Source organism: Camelus bactrianus, chromosome 9 (assembly GCF_048773025.1).
Source record: "Camelus bactrianus isolate YW-2024 breed Bactrian camel chromosome 9, ASM4877302v1, whole genome shotgun sequence".
NCBI classification, from domain to species: Eukaryota; Metazoa; Chordata; class Mammalia; order Artiodactyla; family Camelidae; genus Camelus; species Camelus bactrianus.
In genome coordinates this window covers 74491873-74519832 of record NC_133547.1, presented here as the reverse complement: position 1 = coordinate 74519832, position 27960 = coordinate 74491873, and the positions used below count along the sequence as shown (strand labels likewise).

Sequence of the window (27960 nt, the reverse complement as noted above, 5' to 3'; positions counted from 1 at the left end):
ACTAACCTCACCACACTTTGCATTAGCATCTATACATTCTCCCTTTACTGTGTAAAATCTCTCTCTCTTTTCTCATTAACGTGGAGTTTTTATTTTCTTAAGGCGACAGCTTTCTCTCATTCTAGGACGAGACTTGCTGCTTTTCCTTCGGTGGTCAGGAAAAGACCACGTTTACAGGAGCTCTGTGTTTCCCCTGTGGCTCTCTCTAATCAAGAGATGTTTCTGTCGGCTGACCGCGGCTCCTAACTTTATCTCTTTGTCCTTTGAAGCTGAAAGCTATTATTTCTAGCAACCACCACTAATTCAAGGAGAAGCACTCTGCTTTCTCCCCAAGTGCTGCATTCTGTTAAAGGAAACTAGAATCAGGAAGGTCCCAATTTCTATCAGCTCTCTCTTTTATGACAAGATATTAAAGTAAGATGCAGCCAGGCTTGAGAACAGAAGCAGTGTGTCTTCTCCATGTTCACCAGCTGGTGATGATGGTCAAGTTCACCTACCCAGGGTGTGTTTCACAGATTTACCCCAGAGTATGAATGAGGACTCACAGACATGGAGGGCTCTTTTTTTAAACTTTCTATTTCTTTATTTGAGGGCAGTGGCTGCTGCTGTTCTTTTTCTGCCTGCATCAGCCATAAAGACGTTTCTTCTGGAAAAGCTCTGATCTGTGTCCCTACCCTGGTTGAAGGTAATTAATTAAGACAGGAAGGAGACCAGAGCATCTCACCTGGGGGTAGCACCCCTTCCTGGGACAGCGATGGGGACTGTTTCACTCAGGTTTCTGGGTGCAGTCCGTGACTGTCTTGGCTAAACTTTTGCAGAGAGGATTGTTCCTGAATCCAGGGCTTCTTTAGCGGGGTGGGGTGGGGGGGTTCCTGTCTTCCAGACTTCCAGAAGCAGAAGCCCCAGGAAATGCAGTCACTCTTTTAGTGCATTAGAGAAGTAGCAGCCTAAAGCCACACGACCCTTTCCTCCAGCCTTTTCACAAGGGTGCCAGCACCCCGAGGGCAGGTAGTCACTCTGCTTTGGTCACTGATGCATCCCAGAACTGAGAAGGGTGCCTGGTGGAGAGCTCCCTAAATGCTTGCTGAATGAGTGAATAAACGAACTCCGTGCAGCTAGCCAACACATTCCCAAGGCCGGAGACAGCTTCCTGAGCCCCTGTGCCTTTTGTGGCTACATCTCAGTGTCCTGTGCACAGACTTCTAACTCACCTCTCTGCTCCATGGGCTCCCTGGCTGTGGACTCCACCGCTCTGCAAGCCCCAAAAGTCAACCATGGGGCTCACTAAACTAACCAACGTCATGGGATGCTTCATAGTTTAATAAGATTTTAATAACCATTTGATGAAGGAAAGAAATTGGTGAGGGCAGAGAGAAGAGAGGAGGGAGGAACGGAAGGGAGGCTCTGGTCATTCTTGCTCTCTCTAGATAACTCCATCTAGATCTGTGGGAAGCTAATCTTTTTTAGTCTTTGTTATGACTGGGTCTGAATTGAACCTTCCAGACTCAAAGGCGGGAGAGCCTTTTGGCCAGAGGGCAATTACAACTCCTAAAATAGGAAGCGTTTCATTAGAAAGAGCATCGGGCTAGCAGAGAAGGATGCTGGATTTAAATAGTTCTCTGCCACTTACTATCCAGCCCCATGGAAAGATCTGATTAAATCCCCTGGACCTTGGTTTCCTCATCTGTTTAAAAGGAATGGTGTTACCATATGCTCTGCTCCGTCCTGTACAGTTAAGGGAAACAGTGAACGTAAGAGTGCTTCGTAAAACATCAAGCCTCCAGCGTGCAAAGAATGATCAGGGAAACTTCCTTTTCCCCACCTCAGGCCCAGCTTAAAGCCATCAGAAAGGGAAAGCTTTCTCTCCCTTTCTGAATCTAGCATCTCCAGCAAAGTCATCTGCAGGAAATCCAGGGTCCAGTCTGAACCCAAAGATCCGCTTCCTGGCAGAGCCCTTCTGCTGAGATGTCCTCTTGCTGTGAATTACCTGCCTCCCTTTACCTGGAAGGCATCTGTGTCCCGTCCTACCCTAGCCTTCCTCTGTCAAATCCATCTGTAGCTGCATCCACCACTAACACAAGGTGTTCCTGCCACGTGGCCTTCCTTTCTTCCCGTGCAAAAGGAGCTGATTGGACCACATCTAGGCAGAAGAGTCAAATGTGTACAGAGAGTGGCAGATGAGTAAGGTGGTCTGGGTGGGAATAGAAGAAAAGCAGAGAACCAGTTGGCTCCCTCGAAAGGGGAACAGTGATGCCTCATGCCAGCCAATTTTTGAAACATGGGAAAGTGAGGATGCTACATCACCTGACCCTCAAAAGAAGAAAATCTGGAAATGTGAACTTTTATATGAGATCTCCTGACTTTCAAGTGTGGGCAAAACTTTTAAATTTGTGAAATACGCCTTGGGAGCCAAATAAAACACATATGCAGGCTAACTCAGCCGGTAGGTCTCCATTTTGTGACGCGAGGTCTCTGGGCATCTTTTAAGCTGAGAGCTGTGGCTTTTCTGGGCTGTGAAATCTGTTCAAAAATACCCCCAAGCTCTTTCCACCCTTTTCTCTCCTCTCAGGTTCTCTTTTTGTCTCACCTGAGCTACTGTGACCGCTTCCTTCCAACCCTCTGTATCTGCAAATGTGCCCTTATTTGGATTTAGTGTCTTGGCAAATAAACCTGGGTTAAGATGAGGTCTTTAGAGTGGACTCCAATTCAATATGACTAGTGTCCTTATAAGAAGAGGAGAAGAGACAGAGACAGACACGCACAGAGGGAGATAATGTGAAGACACACAGGGAAAACCCCACTTGATGACAGAGGCAGAGATTGGAGTGACGTGTCTACAAGCCAAGAACGGCTGGTGACATCTGATACTAAGAGAAAGGCGTGGCAAAGATTCTCCCCTAGAGACTTCGGAGGCTTCATGGCTCTGCCAACACTTTGACCTCTAGCAACCAAAATTCTGGGAGACTAAGTCTCTGCCCTTTGGTTTGTTACAGCAGCCTGGAGAAACTAACACACTAGCCAGTCAGGGGCTGGGCACCAAGAGAGGAGGGAAGATGAGTCACCGTCATCTTCCCTCCCTCACAGTTCTTCCAGACCATGACAACTTGATCCTCCTCTATGATTTCCTAAATTTCCTCAAATGTTAACTATTTCCCTAAACATTTCCTTGATTTCCCAGGAATTTTCAAATTTCGTTTTAGGTGCATCAGAAAATGTGAACCTCATCGATCCTCTTCCCAGGGAGACAAAAATATATCAGCTGCTCACGCCTGCAAATCATGTTTTCACTGTGATCATTCAGATGCAACATTTCCCAGCTCCGAGAAAGACGGCGTGACGGTGACGTGCAGGCTGTGAAAAGCATAAAGGAAAAAGAGTTGACTGGTGGTCCCCTGAGAGAGGGGAAGAGGGAGGAATAAAGCCCCCCACATGGCTGGGTGGATGCCCCATTTCCTCAGTGGAAAAGATACCAGTGTAATTTGAACTCTAAACATGAACAAGGTCTTTATAGGGGAGATAATGACCATCACATCCATAAAGCAGCCAGCGCTCGCTGAAGGAAGGTCTTGGAGTCAGGGTGTGGACTCACAGTTCGTGGGGATCCCTGCTACTTCTGTCAATGCTGCATGCTGAGCTCCAAGGACCGTGGTCAGGAAGGTTCTCCTGTTAGAAGGAGGTGCTTAGAGAGCAGATCATGTGCCTGTGAATTCCAGAGGATTCAACTTCTCTGGAGACCTATAAACAGAGTAGGGAAAGGGGAAGGTGCAGAGATTCAATTTATTTATTGTAGAATTCTGGGCCTGGGGTTTAGTTCAGGAGAGACTGGCGGGTGCTCATTCTCTTTGGGAGTATTTGTGATGGAGGAAGGGAGACCAGAATGGTTAAGAACGGAGCATGTGAGTGATGGAGTGAAATTGTCCGGGTTTAAATTCCTGCTGCTTACCAGATGTGTGCACTTAACATTTCACTGAACCTCTCTGCACCTTAGGTCCCTTATCCATAAAATGGGTGCAAGGATAGCACCCCCCTCTTGCAGTTGTTACAGGGATTGACTGAGTTAATGCAAGTAAAGCCTCTGAAACATCTGATATTTTGTGACTGCAAGATACTTTTTAAAAAAATATCTTTATTGAAGTATAGTCAGTTTACAATGTTGTGTCAGTTTCTGGTGTACAGCACAATGCTTCAGTTATATAGGAACATATATATATTTCATATTCTTTTTCACCATAGGTTACGAGATATTGAAATATAGTTCCCTGTGCTATACAGTATAAACTTATTTTTTATCTATTTTGTGTATAGTTGTTAGTATCTGCAAATCTAGAACTCCCAATTATCCCTTCCCCATCCCCTTCCCCCCCGGTAACCATAAGTTTGTTTTCTACATCTGTGAGTCTGTTTCTGTTTTGTAAACAACTTTGTCTTTTTTCTTTTTTTTTTTTAGATTCCACATATAAGTGATATCATATGGTATTTTTCTTTCTCTTTCTGGCTTACTTCACTTAGAATGACATTCTCCAGGTCCATCTATGTTGCTGCAAATGGCATTATTTTATTATTTTTTTACAGTTGAGTAGTATTTCATTGTATAAATATACCACAATTTCTTTATCCAGTCATCTGTCAATGGACATTTAGGCTGTTTTCATGTCTTGGCTATTGTAAATAGTGCTGTTATGAATACTGGGGTGCGTGTGTCTTTTTGAATTAAGGTTCCCTCTGGATATATGCCCAGGAATATTTGCAAAAGAAGAGAATGACATGGACTTAATCTCTAAAATATATAAACAGCTCATACAACTTAATAAGAAAAAAACAAACCACCCAATCCAAAAATGGGCAGAAGACCTAAACAAGCATCTCTCCAATGAAGACATACAAATAGCCAACAGACACATGAAAAAATGCTCAGTATCACTAGTTATCAGAGAAATGCAAATCACAACCACAATGAGGTATCACCACACACCAGTCAGAATGGCCATCATTGAAAAGTCCATGAATAAGAAATACTGAAGAGGGTGTGGAGAAAAGGAAACCCTCCTACACTGTTGGTGGGAACATAGTTTGGTGCAGCCATTATGGAAAACAGTATGGAGATTCCTCAAAAAACTAAAAATAGACTCACCATATGACCCAGCAGTCTCACTCCTAGGCATATATCCAGGTACTTCTTATTGAAATGGTTGACTGTGGGCCCCATGATGCTAAGTAAAGAACCACATACCAGCTCAGTGGATTAAAACCACATCCATCTATTCCCCCAGATCTGTGGGTAGGCTCTGTTCAGTGGGACTCACGCAGGTGCTGGGTGGGGCTCAGCTGATCTTGGCTGGGCTTGGCAGGGGGTGGCTTTTACTCTCTTCCCAAGACTGGTGGGCATGTTCTTTTCACTGTGATGGCAGAGGCACAAGGGTACAAGTAGAAACACGCAGGTATCTTGGGGCCCAGGCTTGGCACATCAAGTCATGTGGCCAGACCAGAAGGGGCAGGGAAATACATCCCGCCCCAGGGGGCCAGCACTGCACAGGCCATGGATAAGAGAGGGCTGATGAACTGATGCCCAGAATGGGAACTACCATAGTAACTTTTTTTATTATAATTTACGTAAGAAGTCTTAGACTGAGAATCCAGGTCAAGAAACTCTATCCTGATCTTCAACTGATCAGCCAACCTTGGATAAATCAGTCACGCCTGCACCCAGATGGAGAAGGTGCAGTTTATTTAGTTATCAAAACTCAGGCTCCAACTCTCACACTAACTTCTATGCAGCCCAAGAAGTTCCTTCCTGGCCACTCCTAGCTCTGAAGATTTAGGCAGATGTGTGTCCGTGTGCGCACATGTTAGACAGAATCTGACCTTTGTTAAGGTCTGCAGACAACCTCCCTATCTGAGCAGCGCTTTTAAAAGAGCTCTTCTAGAAATGATTACTCAGGATGACGTGCTGTTAGGCTATGGTAAGCCCCATCGTTAGCACGGTGACTAAGGATGCTTAGAAATGGCAGGACTGGGGAGAGATGTTGTCTTAGTTACCCCAGAGGTGGGGCCCAATGACAAACGGGGGAGGGTTCTTAAAGGGACAATGCAGCTTGTGGCAGAAATTATGTTTTCCTACTCAGTTTTTGTTTTCTCTTTTGCACTCATGGGTGTGTTGAAGAATTCTCTCTTTTTTTTTTTTTTTGGCAAAAGGTTATTAAACTTATCCACATGCAAGCAGCCCAGGAGAGGAGAATACAGGCTTTCTAGCACCACGAGCCCAGGCGCTGGCCTCTCCTTACCTGCAGAGGCAGCAGCTAGAAACTCTGCCTAATGGATGCGTGTGTGCAAAGAGATCTGGGGAGCAGGGTTCCACAGGACTCTCCCTACCCCTAAGCCTGACCCCCAGCCCCCCTCTCTCTCAAAAGCCCCTGGTTCTGTGATTGCAACTGAGAAAAAGAGGAGAGAACTACATTTTTCAGGGCCTTTGTCAGGGGCTTTCAAGGTTTTGGATGGCAGCTCATGTTAAGAAGGATCTTTATCATTGTGGCCCGTTACCCACGTGCAGGGAGGGGCACACATGTACATGGTTGAAACAGAGCTTCATAGGACACCACTGACCCTAAGTGGGGAGTGTGATGTCCGTTGCTATTTCCTATTCTATTACACTTAAAAGATAATGCTGGAGGTCACCTGCTAGACTGATTTCCTCATGCATGAATGCATCCCAATACACAGCTGGAAAATTCCGGGCCATTTCCAGTTCCAGTGTCGACAGGTAGAGGGGTGGAGAAACAGAACTCTTTAAGACCCACAGACCTCACTCTCATCTAAAGCAAGAGGCAGCTGGTTAGAAGGAAATGAAGAAAGGATGTAGCCAATGGGAGAGCAGGATGTGTCTGTATTACTTGGATTCGGGGCACATCACCAAATGCATGTGGATTGTAAGGCTTTCTCCTGCACAGGACTAGAAGGACTTCTGGAGAGAACGGAATCCCACATTTTCTAGTCCTTTGAACATAAATACACTTAAGTTTTAAAAAGGGAGAAACTTAAAAGAAATTACCGAATGGATAATGGCATAAGTGACTCTGACGATGTGAAATTGTGAATGTGCTAAGTCTCTGATAGCAGCTTCAGGGAAGCATTGATGGAGACTGAACCTTTCATGGTACAGATGGGGATACCAGTCCATGGATACCAGAATTTAGGATGGTGCCCCAGGGTTGACTATTGAGCAAATAATGGCTCCAGGTTTCCTGGCATCCAACTGTTCCTTCTCTGTTCTCTGGGTGTCAGTTTTGTCACCCTTTAAGTGACAGTGGCCTTGCCTGTTTCACAGGACGGATGTGAGATGAGGCTGGTGGAGCATCCCAAATTCTAAATACTGAAGCAGCCCTGCAGGCTGGTTCGTACTCCCCTTCGTGTCCCTTCCATCAGGAGAGGAGCCTGCTGCATTTGTATCTTTACCCATGTTTACAGGCAACTGTCCGGGCCTCCAGGGAATGTGGCTGTGATTACAAGATGATGTGACCCATGGCCATTCTGCATCATATCATCACATGATTCAGCTGGACTGGGTCTCATCCCGGGTCTCACAAGGGAGGACCGGCCTGTGCAGCTTCCAGCGCGGTGCCATGTGTCTTCAAGGCCGTCCATGGAACGGCAGGAAAAAGCTGATCCTGGAACTGTCCTCAGAAAGGTGAGCAGCCAAGGGGCCCACACAGAAGATGGCCTGTTCCTGGTGGTGTTTATAAAGTCCTGTCACATCCCCCACCCCTGTCGTCCTGGCTTTAGAGAGGACCGGAGCCAAGCTGACAGGCGGTCCCTCAGTCTTTGTTAAAGTTGAGCTCAGATGGACGTAGAAACACAAGAGGAGCCAAATCATATGTTTAAACAGTTAAGAGGAAACCAGGCTCAGCAAGGAACGGCAACCCTGGATTTAGCCTGGGTGAATTTTCCTTCTCTGGGATTTCCTGTCTCTTTTTTGAATGTTTCTATCTATCAAATGTTCGCTGGCAGTTGCTTTAAGGCCATCCGCTCTGCGGTAAAAGAAAGCCTTACCCAGTACTCAGGCTTAGATGCTAAAATACCTACGGCTGCTGAGTGGACCCAAAGCCAGGCTTCTAAGACCCTAGCTCCCTGTCTCCATCTATCTGCTTAGTAGAAAGAGAGACCAAACTTGAAGATGGGGCTTAAAGAACCATCCCTAACAGTAAAGCCAACACGCAGCTCCAACTGCCGGGGGGGGGGGGGGGGGGGGGGGGGCGGACAGTGAGGCTGGTGGGGGTAAGTCCTTAAGGAATGTGGAGTAAATGAACCCAAAAGTCTGCCTCCTGCAAGGTTCTTAGACTGCAGTTAAATTTTAACAATTTTTTTTATGTAAATCATTCGGTATGCTCAGTTGCACGAGGGTGGGGGTGGGCAGGGGGTGATGGCAAGGACGGAACAATGCCTGGGATTAGATAATGTACTTAGTGCTAAAATTCCAGGAAGTTTGTGTGGATCTGGGCCTGGATCTTGTTACTTTTTAGCTCAAATCTAAATCTTTATCTTCCTAGTAGAGTTGAGAGGACTTTTTTTTTTTTTTACTGAGCCATTTTTACAGTTGTAATTTTTTCCCCCTTTCATCAAATAGAGCCGGTTAGATTAGCAGCTCTTAGCACGGAGATGAAAATATTGGTAAGGCCCATTGGGCCCTGTTTTGTTTATTCTAACGGAGCAGGCTTTGATCTAAACATATTTCCTGGGGTCTGGACGAGATGACCTAATTCCTGTCTTATCCGTCTCCACTTTCTGTGAATCTCAGATTGCCCCCCCCCCCCCGACGGTGGAGCCCTTTGCAATTCACTTTACATTTTTCCCCCCATTTTTGTTACTTCCTTTGACATTTGTTTCATTGGGGGTAGGGATGTGTAACTCCTAGTAAAAGGTTCCAGTGCTTTATTTTTCTAACAGGACTGCTAAGTTTTAACAGAGTGGGAGTTTTTCTTTCTTTTTTTTTTAAGCTCTCTCATTCTTGACGTTCACAACACGCCAAGAACAATAAGCAAATAATCTCCTAGAAATGGATGTCAAAAGCAAATCATTTAGGATTTTCTGGATGGACATGTATTTTTACAGTTTAAAAAAAAAAAAAAACAACTGTTCCTCAGCCCTCTAAACCTCAACTGAATAAACCTGGCCCCAGGGGACTGTGATGCAAAACCTCAACACTCAGAGAGCTTCAGAGATCTTCAGTTGGTCTGCGGGAACCTGTCCCCTTCCTTACTCTGTGCTCCCCGCCTCACAGCCACTGGCCTGAGGGGCCGTGGGTAGCTTGGGTCTGTCATTGGTCTCCTTTTTCCCTCCTTAGGTCCCTGTCAATCACCAAACTGCTCCTGCAAGTCTGTTTTCCAGAAAGAGGGAAGCATCGCAGTGTGTACATGCGAAGTGGGGGTGGAGAGCTGTAGAGATGAAGAGGGAGGGGAAACACACAAAGGAATATATAGGTAAGGCAAGACCGGAAAGGAAGGAAGGAGAAAAGGGTGAAAGAATGACAGCCACGCAGGGAGACAGAGAGAAAAAGAAAAAGTACAGTTACTCAGAAACGCGAAAAACAAACTCACGTTGCTAATGTTTATATAAATTTTGAGTGATGGGCATAAGGTTTTTTTTTTTTTTTAACATTATTCGCTGTACTTTCCTGTTTTCTTTTTACAACAAATCACATTCCCCTGGCGCCCCCCACCTCAAAAAAAAAAAAAAAAACCTGGGGAAATGTCACCAAAATGAATATTTTTAGTTAAACATTTTTGTGAACTTGGCTGCCGTCATTCCAGGCAGCAACAACCCAGGACATTTTGGTTCTTGGCGATTCCAAACCTATCTCCACGCACCTCCAGCTTCAGAAAGGGGAAAAATAGGCGAAAACGTGAGGCGAGGCTTGGCGGGAGCGGGTGGGGGCGGTGCGTTCACATCTGCCTTAAAATAGACCCTGTTGCTTTATAAATATAAATCCATTTCTCTTCTGCTGGGCTGAGCCGAAAATCTGAGTGTATTTCCCACACTGAGAGAAGAAGCAGAGCTGAGGGCGATTTCTGGTTTTGGAAATGAATGGAAAGGGGAATGGGCAGGTAATCATCAATGGATTAGAAATATAGTCGATTGATGAATGGATAGGCAGGGACCCAAGCAGAGAGGGAGGCGGGTGGGAGAGAGACGCAGACAGAAACCCCGAGGCTCAGACCCTCTCCTAAGGGCTTCGGTTGCCTCGGAAAGTCTGTCCAAACGAAAAACTGCTTTGCTCCCCTTAACTCATCAGAAAACGCTAGAAGGGAGGAGGTGGGTGGTGAGAGGGTAAAGACAAAATTGCCCGCTCCCCACCAGCCTGGAGGAAACAGACGCGCAGCCGAGGTGGCCCAGGGCCATGACCCCCCGCGCCCGCCGTGGGTGGGAGCCCCAGGTTGGGGGCGAGGGTGGCGACCGCGCCGCGGCCACCGGAGGAAGGGGGCCGGGCGAGCGGGTCCCGCCGCTGGGCGTGTGCTTGGGAACGGCTTCGGGGCTCGTCCCAGGGGACCCTTTTGGAGAGGCGAGCGCGGCGCGGGGACGGTGAAGCCGGGGTTGGGGTGGCGGCGGGGGTGCGTGAGCGCGCTTGCCCCTCTCGGTGGCCAGCAGCCCTCGGATGCCCCCACAGGTCCCCAGGCTCGGTCCAGGGAGAAGCGCCCGGATCCTAACACCACACAGGCCCGGACACCCCGTCGTCTTCGCGCCCAGCCGTGGGAGGAGGATGGACGCCTCTTTCGCAGTGAAAACGTCCCCCTCTGGCCGGTACAGAAGTAGAACTGCCGGAATTCTGCCTTCTCGCCTCGTCCCCACTCTCGAGCAGAGGGGTCTCCCTGGGAGCGGCGTGGCGGGGACTGGAGAGGCGCCGTCGAGAAACACCAATTGCGTGCTGAAACGACGGAGGATGCCCCGCAGCACGCCACCGCGCACACCCCCGCCCCTGCCCTCTGGTGGTTGGGGGGCGCCAGTCCCCGCACTGTCCTGGCTGGGATCAGCGCCCGCCTTCCGGCACGCCCCGCTTGGGCCCCCAGACCACCCAGCCTGGAGAGGCGCGCCCCGAGTGGCCACTGAGTGGCCTGCACCCCGGTGGAAACTTCTACTGGAAGGTGGCCCCGACGACACTTCTCCCTTACCTGGGCACAGGGCCACCGGCTGCTGACGATTCACCGCCTCTCTGGAAGGAAAAATTGGCAGACCCCTCTAGACACCAAGTTCCACCCTGTCCGTTTGCTTACCCCAAAATAGTGCTTAGGAGAAAAACGTGTTTCCCCTAGAACAAAAGGGAGAGGAAGAATCAGATTGAATTTTGATGATGCAAGGTTCAAGTTGACTCTACCCATCCTTTGTAATGGACCTTTTCTTTCAAATATGCGTGTGTGTAAATGCCCGAAAGACTACTTAAATAAAGACCAAGTTGACCTCTCTGGGTTGAGGCCCAGTTTCAGAGTCAGATTATATAACCCCCGCTGCACCGGGAATTCTCCAGCAACGCTGCTCTCAGCCGCCTGGAAAACGACTGAATCAAGGGAAGTGAAACTGGAACAGTTGAAAAAAAAAAACAAAAAACAAAAACAAAAACCTAAGTCTCAGTGGGCACAAATGCCTCGCTTAAGGAAACTTACCTGGTCGGATGGAACCTCCAATACCAACTTTTTCTTTCATATCATTTTTTTGTCCTTATTTTGGGGGGACGGGGGGTTGTAAGAAGAGTGGCCAAGCAAGTAATTGATATTGGGAGAATATAGATTCTCCAAATTTAAAAAAAGGAAGAAAGAAAGAAAAAGGAAACACATGCCCATGCAAACCTGTTTCTGTTACGCCTTTTACAATTCCTTATTTAGAGAGTGAGATACACACATAAACAATTTACTGGTGCCTGGGGATATGTTAAAATACATTTCAGGGCCTGGCTAAATAGAAATGCACTCTAAAAACACAGACACAGTATTTTGTTTTATCTGTTGCAAAAAAAATGTATTTGATTACTTGAGTAAAATTACAGTATCTCTGTTGTTAGTAAGTATTAAATGTTAAAGAAATTGGACCCCCCTTTCCTTTCAACTTTCCAAGAAAGTGCATGTAACAGTCCAATTTTTTTCTTCCATACCTAATACAAAATAAACGAACACTATACCTGCTCTCTTGATCAAGAAGAAGCATTTGCTCTTGTAAGGAACATATGTACATTTTAATGAAAGTGATACTTCTTATCGTATATACAAGAGCATCTACATTTTCTCCACTGAAGGTTGTTCAAGATGCTATACTTAGCAGCATTGTGAAATTCCAGCACACATTTTCTATTGTGAATATACCTACAAGGCAAAATGTTACGTCTCAGTTTCAACTACCAAAACAACACTGGTATTTTCTCTAAAGAATTCTGCGTGCTTATCACTGTACAGAAACTTATTAACATTGAGGACGACTCAAGTAAAAAGCACAATACAAATAGCAGTTCAAAACGGAAATGGTTAAATCTACAAAAAAAAAAAAAAAGGCAGATTGAATTTTAGAATCAAAATTAAAAAAAAAAAAAAACCAAACAAAAAACAAAAAAAACCCAAACCTTTCAAAGAACCACACAGTTCAGTCTGTACTTTCAGTCCTTTCCTTAAATTTGTTTCAAAAGATTAGACAATGTGTTTGCTGATAAAATTCTCCAGCAGGATCAAAGTGTACATTTATATACAGACTTTATTAGAGATCTAATGCATCACTGAGGCATTGCATCAACACCAGATTCATATTAAACTGGATATGGAAAATAAGTTAATGCCAGATTAAGACCGCCTAGCAGGGCAACTTGCAGTTGCCATAAATGTTACAGCAAGTTTACAGGACGCTAGTCAATTAGTATTTAGTCCCAAAATACAGAAGACCAAAGTTAACGCTTGCATTCTGTTTGCAAAGCAAGGTTATATCACTAATAAATAAGCTTTCTTAGAACTCTAGAAGTTGAACAAAGTACAAAAGAATGTCTGCAGAATGTTGTAGTTCAGAGATTGGGCGGGGGGTGGGGGGACCAGAAAGTGGGGGGCACGGGGTGAGGAGCTGGAGGCCGCCGTGGGTCTCCTTCTGAACAGGAAGGCTCTTTCTTCCTCCTGCCAGGGTGCCTTTAACTCGTGACGATCTCTTTGCTGTCTTCCACGAAGCGGGTGAATCGGAAGCTGGTCCCGTTCTCGCTGCTTGCCATCTTCTCCAGGCCGGCCAGGGGTGCGTTGGGCTCTGAGTTCTGGAGCTTCTCCAGGTTCCCGGTCAGCCCACTGACCGGCGAGCTGCTCCCGCTGCCCAGGCTGCCCGGAATGGGAGGGATGCCCCCGTTCTGGATGACAGAGATCTCATTGGCCTTCATCGCCAGCCCGTTGGAGAGCGCTGCTGCATACTGATTCCAGAACCCGGAAGGATCCCCGCTGCCTGACCTGGCCGCCAAATCCTTCTGGAACATTTCTGGGAACTTTACAGGATTGCCTCCTAGAAATGTCATGGGGCCATCCACGGAGAGCCGCCGACCCCGGCGGGCAGGGGTGCTATTCCACATGTGAGTGCCCATGTGTACCTGGGATGAGGGGAGAGAGAGGAGGAGGGGAAAAGGGGCAGGGGGAGAGAGGAAAGGAGAGGCTTAATAGTTGAATCTGTCTCAACTCACAATCCAACACTCAACAAAGCAAGTGGCCGCAATGTCTATTCTTATTATGTGCCAGACAGTGGGGAGGGTAAGGGGAACCGTCCCCTCCAGTCCACTAGTAATAAGGTGCTCTCTCTCTACAGCAGCCCTGGGCCACCTCTCCTCTGCCTGGGCCAGGATGCCTTAGTTACTTTTTATTACCTGCATTTAGCTTATAATGGCCTCAAGCAAGCCAGTCAGTCGCAGATAGCTCCTTTCAGGGTTAGAATTGTTATGTCCACTCTCATTGCAATGGTAAGTATTGTATCTGACACCCTTTACCCTATAAATGTCCTTTTCAGATGGGAAGAAAGTGCCCCTCACTGATTGCCCATTGGAGGGCCCGTGCATGGAGAGAAAAAGCCAGAAAGTAATTATTCATCTCGCGTTACTGGCAGCGATCTCTAGAGAAATACTCTGTCAACAGAAAAATGTACACAGTCAGAGTGCTCAACTGTTGCTCTAGAACTTAAGCATATTTGCTTTCTTTCCAGCACGTATCAGTAGGAAATGCTGTATAATCAATTATCATAATACCCATTAGCAGAGTGGTGACGTTACTGTTTTTAGAAAGACAAACCGTGCTGGGCCGCGTAGTTATGAAAAAAATAGATGCACACGCCGAGGAGAACTGTAATTATTAAGTGATACGGGCTGCACGCAGGCCACATGGAGGTCTTTAATCAATACCCCATGGCAACGCTGGGCTGTCTCACTTGGTGGGTAAAGCGATTCATTTGGTGCACTTAGCAAGACAACAGAGCTAGGCTGCTGCACCGCTTAGGTACCAGATTATTCAATGCACTCTGACATCCAGCCAGCTGCAGCCTGCCCTGGTCCCCGCTGTGATCCTGACCTGCCCAGGCACCCGCATTTCTCCAGATCGGCCACATGCAGCCGGTTCCCTCACCAGAGCTGTCTCCCTGATTCTCTGGGCCGACGACTCTGGGAGCGTGCATTACAAATATTCAGTGGCCACAAGGGAAAGCGGGTAGTGGGGGTGGGTCTGGGTGAGGTACAGATGGAGCGCAGATACCTTCAGATTGCCTTTTGTGGTGAAGGCTCTCCCACAAATCGTGCAAGCGAAGGGTTTCTCTCCAGTGTGAGTTCTCTCGTGAATCTGCAGGGCGCTCGACGAGGAGAAGGTCTTGCCACACGTGTTGCAGTAGTGCTGTTTGGGGGTTCTCCTGGGCAGGGCTGGGAGCAGCACTGGGGACGTGGCGGAGGATGACAGAGGCCCAGCAGGAATGTGGCTGGCGGGGGTGTCCTTACTGTCCTGAGGAGTAACATGCACAAAGCCGTTGACCTCTGTTTTGATAAGAGACGCCAACGAGTTGGCGGGAATCACCGCCGAGTTCTGATTGGGGCCAAGGTTGGAACTGGGCTCGAAGAGCTGTGATGGTAGATCTCGCATCTGATGTGTCAACATGTGTTGCTTCAAATTACCCTTGGTGGAAAAGCCACGATTACAAACTGTGCAAATAAACGGTCTCTCTTTGGTATGACTTCTGTAGTGAATGTCCAAGGCACTCTGACAAGCAAATGTCTTGCCACAAATGTCACAAGCAGTGTTTTTAAATTTCCCCCGGTCTCTGAAAGGGAAGAGGATCCCCAAAGAATCTTCTTTGATGATTTTCTCAGTGTGACTCGATGTCAGATCCAAAGCCCCACCATTCACTGGGGTGGGAGACAAACCGTTGGCGAACTCGCTTGCTGCTGCTCTCTGTGGCTTCTCCTCAGCGCCGGGTGACTTGTGGAACTCCTGGGTGCTGTTGGATGGGGACAGAGCCTGCATGGAAGAGGTAGACTCTGAGATGGCCGGGCTGCCAGCGCTTTGGCTCTCCACGTCACCGCCCACCGAGGATGAATCGTTGGTCAGGATGTCCCCCTCGACGGACCCGTTCTCCACTGACTTCAGGCTGGCCTGCAGCTGCTCAGCCAGGCCAGCATTGATCATCTTCATCTGATTTTCCAAAGCGGCGATGCTCGACATCTCCAGAGGCAGAGGCGAGGAAGACAGGCTGTCCTGGGATGCATCCGCGGACTTGGGCGTGTCCGGGATGCTGCCCTCGGGACAGTCTTCCATGTTTTCATCGGAGAAGTTGTCCAGGTCATCGAAATTCTTCTCATCGAAGGAGCCGGTGTCAGACTCCATGGACTCGGGGTAGCTGTCAGGGACTGGGGTGTTGGGGATCTGGCCTCCCATGTGCATTCGAATGTGCTGCTGTAGCACAACAGCGTTCGTGAACTTCTTCTGGCAGATGGGGCAGGAGTGCTGGACTCGGAGCGGGGGCATAGCGCGATGCACGCTGTAGTGAGTTTTCAGGTTCCCTTTCGTGGTGAAAGCCCGGCCACAGATCTTGCACTTAAAGGGCCTCTCCCCCGTGTGGGTCCTGTAGTGCATCTTCAAGGCGCTCTGACAGCTGAGGACCCGGTGGCAGATGACACATTCATTGGGGTCAGTGGCCTTCTTGTCAATGTTTTCCACCAGTTGCTGAAGCTTGGATGTCTCTGAGGCCTGGGTGGAGTCCAAGAGTCCCCCAAAAGGAAACTTAGCCTTGAACTGCTCGGACATGAGCGGCAACAAAGGGTTGGTGAAGGTGGAGGTGCCGCCCGGGCCACTGTCGGGCACGAGGGAGCTCAGTGCACCTGTGCTCAGGGCTGGGGCTGAGCTGGTGACCCCGCCACTCTCTTCAGTTTTGCCACTAGAGGGTGGCCCAGTGGGGCCCTCAGCTTCCTCCAGGATCCCACCCGGGTTTCTCAGGGCCAGCTCGGGGGCCCCCGAGTCACTTTTGTCGGAGCCCGGGGGGCTGGCGGCAGACTGGCTGATGGGGATCGGGGCTGGCTCTTCGGTCTTGATGAAGGGGGTGAGGCTCGGGAGGGTTGGGGGCAACGGCAGACCGACAGACGTGGTCAGAGTGGGCAGGACCGGTTTGGTGTCTAGCCAGCTGGTGACTGGCTTTTCAGGAGGAATGGACATGCCGTAGGGGATGCCGGTACTGGTGGGGATGTTGTCCAGATGCTCAGGCACGGGGTAGGGGTTCATCTGGATGTGAGGGTATTTCTCTTTGTGGCGCTGAAAGTGGACTTTGAGGTTCCCCTTGGTGGAGAACCTGTTCCCGCAGATGTTGCACTTGAAGGGCCTCTCCCCGGTGTGGGAGCGGAGGTGGATCTGCAAGGCACTGTCGCTGCCGAAGACCTTCGCGCAGAACCTGCACTTGTGTTTGAAGAACGCCTCGTCGGAAGCGCTTTTCGCTTCGAAGGCGGTGACATTTGGTGGCTTGCTTTTCCTCTGCTGGGCCAAGGCAGACAAGGAGTTTAAATCCTCTGCCGTCGTGCCGATGTTGGGCAATGGGCCGGGGAAAACCGAGTTAGCAGGGGCCGGCTGAGGTAGAAGTGGATTAGACGCAGGACTCAATAAACTGCTTATTGCAAAAGCTGGTGAGGACGATGCTGAGACTGCCGGGCTGCTGGCGTGGGAGGCACCAGTACTCGGAGCCCCTTTTTCCGAGGATGGGGTGGGACCTGCTGCCGCCAGCACGTTCACGTTGGGGGAAGAGCCGCTGTGGGACTGGGGTGGAATGATGGTGTTGCCAGAACCGCTCTGAGGTAGCTGGATGGGGGGGAGCTGTTTCACACCGCTGATGCTGGCAGATTGGCTAGCAAGGCTCTGTGCTAACCCAGCTGCTGCCGCCAGCTGCTGAGATAAATGGGAACTTAGTGTGGACAAGGGGTTGGCAGCTGTTCGTAAAGTACCTTGAGAAGGACTAGAAGATGTTGGCAGGTCTGCATTCTGAGATGCCAACAGCAATATTTGGTGACGAATCTGTTCGATCAGTTGCAGCTGGTGGATTTGCTGCTGCTGCAGCGCTAAGAGCTGCTCCATCAGGGCGGGGACGGCCAGCTTGCCTCCGGAGGCCCCCGTGCACCTTGCTTCCTGGGAGAACTGGGCCACCGCCACCTTGGTGCTCTGGAGGTTCTCAATGATGACGTTGCTGTTGATCACGGAGAAGTTGCCCAGCGTCGTCAGGTCCCCGAGTTGAGGTAGAGAGGTTGTGATCGCTGAGGTACCTGTGGAGGAGCTGCTGCCGCAGCTCGGGGTGGCGCTGCTGGCACTGCCACTCAGGGTGCCACTGCCGCCCGCGTTAGCCACCGGGGCCTCCACCTCCATGGACTCGTCCCTGTCCGGTCCGTGGTGCTCCGGAAGGTCACTGCCGTCGACCTGCTCTGCTTTGTTCACCGGGTCGCTCATTTGTTCCTCAGGGTTCTCGGGAGTGGGGCTGGGGGAGAAGGTTTCGGGTGGGGAGGCGGGACTCTCATTGACGATTAAAACTAATTGGTTTTTAGTACAGTTCTTCTTGTGGAGCAGAAGATCTGATAATTCAAAGAACTCGGCGCAGCACCGGCCGCAGACGTGGGCGTCCTTGCTCTTGGGGGTGCGATTGGGTTGACCCTTCTCCGTGTCTCCTGCAAATGTCAGAAGGAGACGGGTTAGCGAGGGAACTGGGACACCCAGAGCCATCTATGACTTCGACACGAGAGGAAGAGGTCAGGCAAACTCTTTTCTACTCTGGAAACTCAAAACTAGGGCCCCTGAAACACAATCAATATTCCCTAAGAACGCTCATAATTAAATTTTAAGGATGTTGAAGGCCTTCCTATCAAGCTGGTATCTCAGAGAGCCATGGCCTTCAGGTCATCCATCAAAATATAAAATACTATGAACTGCGGACATCGGTGCATAATGAAATTCCATAGCAAAATATTGATTTCCAATATTTTATACACCTTATTGTCTGCTCATCCAGAGAGGGTCCAGCCACCATCCTGAGGACTTATTAGGCTCCTGAGTTTCTGTCAACCTTATTCATTTTCAACTGATTCAAAGATATCTGTGACAGTTTGTTCTGTCACTAAACTAATTTGTAGTCATTCAGGTTCCAATCAGTGGTTGACAAGGGGAAAAAAAAAATGCATATCACCAAGCTGTAGACTGACAACTTGAAAATCACCTCCAGCCCCTACCTAGAACCTGAGCTAAGTCTGATTCGTGACAAACACACTGTAGCCACATCAGTAACAAATCCTCCAGACAGCTCGGGACTCAGTTGAATACAAAAGAGAAAGCAATGCGTGCACGCCCACGTGCACGCGCGCGCGCGCACCCCAGAGAAACACAATGGTCATAATCTGTTACAAGGCCTGCCTGGCACCTATATATCACCCCATGGCACGTTTATTTTTAAAAGGAAAGAATGCAACCGTGGCTACCACTCCACTAATCAAGGAATATATGCCGCCATGCTTCAAATGGCAATATCATGCCTCTAAATATTCCATCAAAATTGCTCTTTGCATCTATAAAAACTGGCACAAGATTTACATTTCTGATTAAACATTAGCTTAAAGAAAGATGTGCAGTTAAGGGAAGGCGAAGAAATAATTCTTGGTTTCCAGTTTGGAAATGCTTCGCCATTCTCCCCGTCTGAATGCCTTTAAAAACAGTTTGCTCTTAACTGTTATCAATTGTTTAACAGATTGTCCTGAACCTTTCATTATAAAATCCCTTTATTTCATGTTTGTTTCCACTGGTTGCTCAGATTTCTTCTCACTAAGATCCATTTGTAAATTAAACATAAAAATCTCCAACTCCAAGCTAACATCCTATTCAAAGACAGGATGGCGTCCCATTGTTTGCCCAGCATGGGGAACACCAACTTCTGTTGTACAAATGGTGTGTGGTCATCTCCGAAGGCTGTGGAAAAAAAAAAAAACTGTTTAATTCAAGGATTACCTCCCTGCATGCTTTTCTGCAGAACTGAATCAGATAATAGTTAGTTTCCATGACTTCCAAATTGAATCTACCGGAAAACTTGCAGGGAAAAAAACAAAACAAAACAAAAAACAAAAAAAAAACTAATTGCAAATATGAATAAATGCAAAATCAAAATGCTGCTTTTTTTGGGTAAACTTAAGAGTCAACTCAAAAGAGCCAGCCGTTTGCCCTCTTTGTAGTAAACATCAAAAAGGAAAAAAAAAAAAAAAAAAAAAGAGAGAGAGAGGAAAGAAAGAAAGAAAGCTTGAGTAGTTTTGCATTCCAGAAAATATAATTAATACCCAAATACTAACTTCTGAAAATTCCTTAACTCTGCCTTGAGTGATGCCAGTTAGAGCGCTGGTAAAGTATGCCAATGTATGCCACTCTATTCACTGGGAGTGTTATTTGAGTAGCTAAGTTATACTTAACAAGCCAGCTTTCCTAATACCCATCTTTTAATCTCCACAAGGGTATAGTGCAAAATGTGTTAACAATACCAAACAAATCTGAGTTGTAGCAGAAAATACCAATAATGATTCAGTTTTAATTTAATGTTTAATCACCCTAACTCGGCACAGGATTCCTATGCACATTCAAGGTGCTGTTTTAAGCACTTTCTGTCTCTCTCCCTGCCTTAAAATAATATCAACAAAATATTAAACGAAATTCGCTAAAGTTATGTTGCTTAACTTGGGACAAAAATAATGTGACAAAAATTCTGTTTAAAGCTTCTTATTTTGACAACCAATTTTAAATGATGCATCCATTTCAGATGCTTATTTTAAACTAGGAAATGCAATTCCTAATATATTCAACAGAAATGTTATTTCTTTCTCTTTGCACATTTCCATATGTAATGGTTATGTTTCCATCTACTTTTACAGCCAATTATGAAGGAACAAAAGCTATTCTGTTTGTTCACACATTTTCAACAAAATGCATTAAAACTATTATGTCAGCATGTTCTATTAAGCTCTGCATTCAGTGGAAAATACTTTTCAACCAGCTCACATTTATCAAAACATAAAGCCACTTTAAAACACAGTTTTGCTTGGTCAGCTGGGCTTAGACAAATAATGACAGATTCAGAACTAAATAACTAGCAAGGGAAATCAGAAAACTGACTTCATCAATTGTACACATTACAATGTAGTTGCTTCAAATATTTAGCACATCTGTGCTCACGATTAAAGGGCATTTTAATTCTTTATAACTTGCAAACATCTGATATTCTCATAATATAGAGAGAAAATAAAAAGAAGGTTACTTTACAGGATTTAGCTGATTATTACTTTCCTGTGCTCAAGGTCTGCATTTGTGCTACTTCAAGACTCACTTGAGAATTTTCAAGTTTTTCAACCTGAACGTTTTTATATTTAGGATTGTGCTAACTGGATGGAAAATATAGACACTTAAAAATAAATGCCTGCTTGCTTCTAAGAAAGAGACTGTGTTAAAAAAAAAAGAGCTGCCCATATTTTAGCTTGGATTTTCACAACATTTTAATAAGCTGACATTTGATCTCACTGTAGAGTCAACTAATTTAATTTCCTGATGTTTATGAACACCAAAAAAATAAATAAATAAAAATAATCCTGCTATCTATTTTGATTTATTTCAAGAGCAGGTGTCGCTACACTGTAACAGTTCTAACTTTAATAAATCTATCTGCATTCTGAACAGGATTCCAATGAACCAGCTTTTTAAAAAAACGACAAAACATGAGGACTAGTCTGAATCTTTAACTACCAAAGGGAGTATTTTAAGTTGTAATCAGATACACACATACACACACACACTTACACACACAAACTCACATGTTCTAATTCATTTTCTGAATCGTCTGCTATCTTGTATCTCTTGCAATAATCTGTTACACAGGATTGCAACTGGTGACCCCATTATAGTAAATACAGTTGCCTCGATCCCTGTATTATGGTGAAAATAACATTCCAGTTCCTCTTCCATGGATTCTGCACACAAATTAAAGTCATTTGTAATCCTGGCCTTATAGGAAAATTTAAGAAGTGGTGGTTTTCTAAGTAGGTACGCACAAAAAAGATATTTAGAATTTTGTTGTTGTTGTTTTCCTCTGGGTCAGGGGAAGAGGTGATCTTATAGCTCCTTCCAATTATATGAAAATCCCAGATGTTTTAGTTCTTATTGTACTATTTAGGTACTTGATGCTCAGTTTAAATGTGTCAGTTTTTCATCATCTGAACTGAAACCCTGCAGGACAGGAGGCAGAGCGCAGAAGGGTTCCCGTGTAACTGTCTGCTGAGGCAACCAAAATAAAACTATGCCCCACACTGAAGGGTTTTGCCAGCCAGGAAACAACACAAAACAAAACAACACAGAACAACAGCCCTCCTGTCCCATGTTTAGTTTTCTTTTTTGGCGCTTCTTGGAAAGATCCGGCACTTTTACTTCTCATTACCTTCAGGTCACACTCACATTTTTAAGAAAACCTCTCCAGATTGTGATTTTGGAGCCTGTCATTTTAATAGGCTATTCCTTTTCGTAGACCAATTTAGAAGGGCTATCACACACATTTTTGATCGATTGGTCTTTTATCTTTTTTTTTCTCCCCCCTTTCTTCTTCTTTCACAGACCTGGGAAAAGCCTGTGTCTGAATGTCCAGCTTAAGATTCCAAAGCAATTTTAAACACTCCCACATATGCGCTGCATATTTTCGGCACTGTCTTAAGTTTCTTCTATGCGATCTGTAACCAAAGGACACGTTTTCCTGGCCCCCTCCAAGTTCCCTCGGTGTTCTGACCGGGATTAGTGTATTCCTGAGTGGACGAGGGCAAGTGAAGTCTCTACAAAAATAACAACACGGACAAGACAGTCCTTTGAAATGCATGATACCAGCCCACCTAATGTCCACAATAAATGAAAGGGGAAAATGTCTTCCCCTTGGATGAATCAAACTGAACACTAGATGGGGTTCCAGTTGCAAGGGTTTGTTCAAAAACTTCTTTGTGGCTTTCCTATTCCAGTGACGCGTAAAAGAGACTGCTTAAGGCGAGATCTAAACTTTGACTACATAAACATTGGCAAAGGCACAAGAAACTAAATCCCTGTTGTTTGAGGGTAAAACTGAGCTATGGGAACTACCTGTCAATCTTCCCCTTTGGGGGTCTGGCATCTGAGGGTGACAGGGGAATAAGGTTAGGGAAAGAAGCCAAGCTGATAAGGTGAAACTAAAATAAACTACTAACTTCCTGCTAAGTGACTAGCAAGACTCAATTTGGGGGTCACTGAGAAGATACTGAAGGACATATTATGATCTGGACCTTGTCACCTCTGCATGGGAGGAGGCTAGCAGAGGTTAAAACAGCTCGACACATCGAGTTTTTCCAAAGCCTGGCACACAAACTTTTTTTCTTTTGGAGGGGGAGGGGTGCTGGTTCTTGGGATAAGAATTTCCCATCTCCTTCACTCAAATGCTGGAGGACTGCAGTTTTGGTAATCGAAAAATATTTTAGAAGATGGGGCTAACTGCATCAGGAGGTACCTTAGAAAAACCGAATTCAGTCTGTGGAAGAAATGAATCCTAGTTCCTACCGTATGCCTGGCTTTTCACAATTTCAAAAAACTGAGCAACTGGTCTACCTATTTCTTCCCCAGGTTTTCAGTAAGATCTCTGTGTTAGAAATTCGGGTTTCCTGCTTTCTAAAAGACTGCTGGCTGAGATAACTTGCTACCCGCAAAAGAAGAAAAACATGAAATAAAGTCCCCAAAGAAGGACCTATAAATTGGCACTTGTGCCTATAAACCATAGGTGACACTGGATGTGAAATAAACCACAAAACATTCACTGTCACAAATTCACTTTCAGGCAACACTCTCCTGTCCAGCTACACTTCACTCGTTTGTATGCTTGTTTTTTCACATTTGAGGAAGAATGTGCAGCCTGAAGCAAATCCCCCCCAAACAGTTTGCATTTTCTCATCCAAAATCTTCCTTTAGGCCACAAACTTAAAATGGGCCTGATTAAACATGAATTCTTTCCAACTGCCTTATCTTGCAGGTGTCGGTTTTTCAAAAAAAGCAATTAATTATGGTTCTCTCTAACCTTTTGGGCCCAGAAATCAATGTGTTGCCATTAAGCTGCTCACAATGAGTAAATTGGTTTGGTAAATAATAGAATTCCATTATTAATATAAATAAGAGGAATTTTTACGATACTTTATATGAGAGGCAATGTTTTATCTGCAGTTCGTGATGTTTTTATCTTTCTTCCAATATTATCTTTTCCTTGAAAAAGCTATGTATGCACTGAAATGAATGGAGTCTGAATGGGCCATCCATTTAGCTCCAGGAATTTTAAAAACACCACCCAAGGAAGAAAAACCCAACATATACACACACACATACCCATATACACTCCTGAAATCCAAATCTCTAGTAAAGAACCCACATATGAAATCCTCAGATTCTAATGTTCCCCTTCCTCAGAATTATCTCAGTAAATAATTTTCACAGTGGCAGTCATCCCTCCACAGGTCATCTGAGACTTGTTGAATATCATTTAAGAGACAAGTACTATGTGTCTCTTGGTTTCATACATCATCTTGGTTTCATAAGAAACAGGAAAATTCCCAAGTTTATTTTAGGGTGTTTCTGGTATTACAGCTGCACTGAAATAGAATCAGAATATGAACATCGGAAGCCTGACCAAATAATCTTGTTTTCTTGAACTTGTTCTGATGAAGTTATCGTTGGGGCTATTGAGCCTGGCTCGGGTTTTCTTTGTACGCGCGCACACACTCAGACACACACAGGCGTGACGTGCAGCGAGCGACTCTGGCTGTGCCCAGCCTTGGGAGTCGCTCCTTCAGGGCTACTGAAATGGGGGTCTCCAAACTTTTCTAGGTCCCACTCTGGGCAGAGGTTGTGAAACTGGAGGCATCTGCTAAGAGTCCCAACTAGATTTAACATGGTATGTTCCACATTTCATGTGGCACATTTTAAGCCCATCTGAGGACAGCAGAAAAAGTATCCACACTGTTTAAGTAAAGGTCTAACGTCTAAAAATTTAACAAGCTTTATGTAGGTAAAAAACCAACCAACCAACCCCTAAACCCAAAAACAAACTCCAACGCCTCCTTGAAGTGTGTGTGCTATGTGGAGAGATGAAAGGAGATGGCTGAATACACCGCAGAAAATGTGGTGACTTTTTAAAGGTAACTTTGAGACCTGTGGTGATCTCTCAATTCCATGTATCTTACAACTGCTCCCAAATAAAAAGAACTGGAGTGTGTAAGGCCCTCCTGTAAATCAGACATGGAGGAGGATTAGTTGTGTACTAATATTATTACAACATACTAAATCCTGTAACCCTATTACAAAATCTACCCTCTAGGCAGCTTCTCCCAAACTTATTGTTCAACCATGTAAAAACAGTCATAACCTAAAACCATTACAACTGGAGAAAAAGGGGGGGGGGAGAGGTGAGAAAGGGGGCTGGGAGGGGAATGTTTCCTATGGTGCCCCTAACAGTTTACTGCTTCTTAGGACAATGAACCAGCTTTGGGGAATAAAAAAGAAAGAAAAACGAAAGGAAGGAAGGAAGGGAGGAAAAAAAGTAAAAGAAAGAGAAAAAAGAAAAGAAAGAAAGGGAACTTGATTCAGTTACTTAATTAACTTACCTCAAAGCTCAAATAAACTAAAAAAAAAAGTCCTCATAAATAATGATGGTAAGAGGTAGTGAACTCCTTTTATGCTATTGCTTTATGAGAAGCCTTAACTATTAAAAATTCCGGATTCAGAAGGCAAGAGGAAAAAAGGCAAAGATCTAGCAGGCAACATCGCCAAGATCTAGTCTTTTTTTTTTCTTTTTTGAAAAATGTATAAAATCAGTACACATTTACAAAAAAAAAAAAAAAAAAGACTAAAAAACTTTCTTCTCCTCCCGTTAGGATTTTCCTCTACAAATTTTAACTTTAACAGTATTGCCCTGCGGAAGGTCTCACTTTAGGAAAGATGGGTGTGGGGGCAAGATGCAGAAGAAACCAGCTGGGAAAACCTGGAAAAATAACTGTTCCAGCGGCCTTGAGTAATTTCACCTCGATATACCTCGAGTACTCGGTCTCGCCTTCGGTAGAAAGCGGGGATCAGGGGTTCTTCTCAGCGGACTGAGAAACTGCAGATTCTGGGTAAGGCTTGAAGCTTGAGAAAGTACTGGGGTGAAGGGGACAAACACTGTAAACAAATTTCTTAATGGTCTCTGTTGTCCCCAGTTTCTTACAGGGACTCCCACACCAGGAATCCCCTTCCCGGACAGTCAGGGTGAAGCGGGTGGGAGTCCCTTCGCTTCTCTGCCTGGGCTCTGCGCGGGTGCCTGCGCCTCAGCTGTGCTGAGAAGCAGGCCTCTAAGCAAGGACCCAGGGACCACGGGGCCCGGGCGGCCTCAGAGTTTAAGTGGACAGAGGTGCCGACCCAAGGGCACCCTTCTGAGCCCTATCGGGGTCCAGCTCCCTCCTCCACACCCCACAGTGACGCCCGGGACTGGAGCATCCCGAGAGGCACCCGCGTCGCGGAGGCGGCTCTGGGGGTTGCTGCTTGTCCTTCCGCAGCCGAGAGGCGAGCATTGTGCCGGGAAACCGAGCCCGGGCGCCGCTCCATCGCCTCCGGCCCTGGGCCTGGGAGCTCAGAGGCCCCTAAAGTGAAACACCTTTAGGGATAAGGAGGGACACGAGGTGCCCTCCCTCTGTACCCCCAATTCCCTGCTCGGATCTCTCCCATTCTCGGCCTTAGCTCCCTCACACAAACTTTGTTCTGGACCCGTTCATTCCCTTCGGGACCCCGCAGTTGTCGCCTCCATCGGAGAACGCGAGTGCTTCTCTTCCAGGGTGATTCTCTCCTGGCTAGATAGCCCCCCAGCCCTGAAAAACAACCCTTACGACTTCTGGAAGTACGAGGTACCAAGATCCTCAGCCGGCGCTTGCCGAGTCTTAAGATATCTTGGGGGCGGAGGTTGCATGTGTTGGGAGAGGAGATGCGGGGATAAACTTGGGCGACCGGACCCGGACACTTTCCCCCGTCCGCCTGCACTCTGCGGAGCAATCGGCAGCAAAGCGCAGTCGCCACCCCGGCCTCCACCTCAGCGTGTCAAGCGCGGGCGCCCCGACATAGCTCCCCATCTTCTTGCAGCTCTGAACTCCCAAAGGCATCCCATTCCGCCGCGCAGGCCCGGGGGGAGTGGGAGCGTGGTGGAGGGGAGGGAGCTCGGCGCAGGGAACTGCCCCCAAGCTCCGACTTCAGCCTGGAGCACAAAGTAAACTTCCCTCCCAAAGGCAACTAGGCCAGGGCGGCAGAAGCCAGGCCGGGTCCCGGGCGCGGGCCAGGGAGCGCGTGGAGCCCCGCGCAGGCAAGCGCCGACGGCCTCTGCCCGCACCCGCGCCTCGCCAGGCACCCGGGCCACGGCCACGGCTCGGCGGGTCCCGGGCTCTGCTCCCCGGAAAGCCGGGATAGAGGAGCAAGGCCGACGTGCCCTCTCTCCTCCCCCTAGGAGGACTCAACAACTCCGGAAAGGTCCTGCCGGGAGAAGTGTTTGCTTTCCCCGGGGCAGGAGGGGGAAGCCCAGTAAAGGCACATTGAAAATTAAAAAGAAAAAAAAAAATCGCCGAGTCGAAAAGGCAACCGGGGACGCAGCGGCGGCGGTGGTGGCGGCGGCGGCGGTGGGCGCGGGGGCCAGCCGCGTGTGCGTGGATCCAAGTGTGCGTGAGTGTGAGTGCGTGTGTGCGCGTGTGTGTCCGCGGCGCGGGCCGGAGCACTCACCATCTCGCCGGGGGAGCGAGGCCACTTCGGGGTCGGATTGGAAATGTTGAGGCTTCGCTTGCTTCCTCCGCGACATGCTGGCTCAAACATCAGCTGGGGCAGAATAAAAAATTACTAAAAAAAAATCTTCTCAAAATTACGGAAATCGAGCGGCTGCGGCGGCGGCGGCTCCCCCCGCCCGCCGGCCCGCCCGCCCCCTCCCCGGCTCCCCGGCCCCGGGCGCAGCGCGCATGTGTCCTGCTATAATTATGATTATCAATAATGCATTGCGATTAATCATAGAGGGGCTCTTTGAAAGGCGATTGGCACCGGGCCAGCGCTATTCAAACCCGCTCGCCTTAATCAATTAGTTCGTGATTTGCTGCAGACCCCTGTCTCTCCGCGCGCTGGCCCAATAAGCCGGCCGCGGGGCTGGCTCTGCGTGCCGCGCCGCCCGACACTAGGTTAACCCTCTTCGCGACCGCCCGGGACTCCGCGGCCCGGCCGCCGGGGGCCTGCCTCCTCGCCTCTGCGCACCCGGCGCCCCGGCCTGCGCCCCCCTCACTCCCCCCGGCCCCCCCATCCCGGGCTGGGCCGACCCAAATTAGCATGCCCTCCCCGGAATTAAGCCTCCTGGGTGGGGGGTGGGGCCGGGCGGCGGGGGCTGGGGACCCGGGCTGCGGGC

General features: G+C 47.5%; 1 protein-coding gene and 1 long non-coding RNA gene across 4 annotated transcripts; one reads left to right on the top strand and one right to left on the bottom strand.

Moving 5' to 3' along the window:
- The first annotated feature begins 7498 nt into the window (after positions 1 to 7498).
- On the top strand, positions 7499 to 11939 carry LOC141578684 (uncharacterized). The gene is made up of 3 exons (XR_012509304.1): positions 7499 to 7681; positions 9335 to 9470; positions 10655 to 11939. It is a non-coding gene; the product is annotated as an uncharacterized LOC141578684 (long non-coding RNA).
- A 56-nt stretch (positions 11940 to 11995) lies between these two features.
- Positions 11996 to 27952, bottom strand: SALL1 (spalt like transcription factor 1). 3 transcript variants are annotated; one of them, XM_074370762.1, is made up of 3 exons: positions 27297 to 27952; positions 14727 to 18157; positions 11996 to 13582 (listed from the first exon to the last, which is right to left on the bottom strand). In XM_074370762.1, the coding sequence occupies exons 1-3, from the start codon at positions 27370 to 27372 to the stop codon at positions 13142 to 13144; spliced, it is 3948 nt and encodes a 1315-aa protein (XP_074226863.1). In that variant the 5' UTR covers positions 27373 to 27952; the 3' UTR covers positions 11996 to 13141. The 3 variants fall into 3 exon arrangements, with proteins under 3 accessions (XP_074226863.1, XP_074226864.1, XP_074226865.1); XM_074370763.1 differs by having other exon boundaries at positions 11997 to 13582; positions 14727 to 19445; XM_074370764.1 differs by lacking the exon at positions 27297 to 27952 and adding an exon at positions 18479 to 26413 and having other exon boundaries at positions 11997 to 13582.
- Positions 27953 to 27960: the final 8 nt, after the last annotated feature.

Bases quoted from the DNA above. Each gene is read 5' to 3' on its own strand.
- SALL1 (XM_074370762.1), bottom strand. From the start codon at position 27,372: ATGTCGCGGAGGAAGCAAGCGAAGCCTCAACATTTCCAATCCGACCCC. The intron at 18,158-27,296 runs GTGAGTGCTCCG...TGACATTTGCAG, and splicing joins CTCGCTCCCCCGGCGAGATG to GAGACACGGAGAAGGGTCAA. The intron at 13,583-14,726 runs GTATCTGCGCTC...CCCTCATCCCAG, and splicing joins CCACAAAAGGCAATCTGAAG to GTACACATGGGCACTCACAT.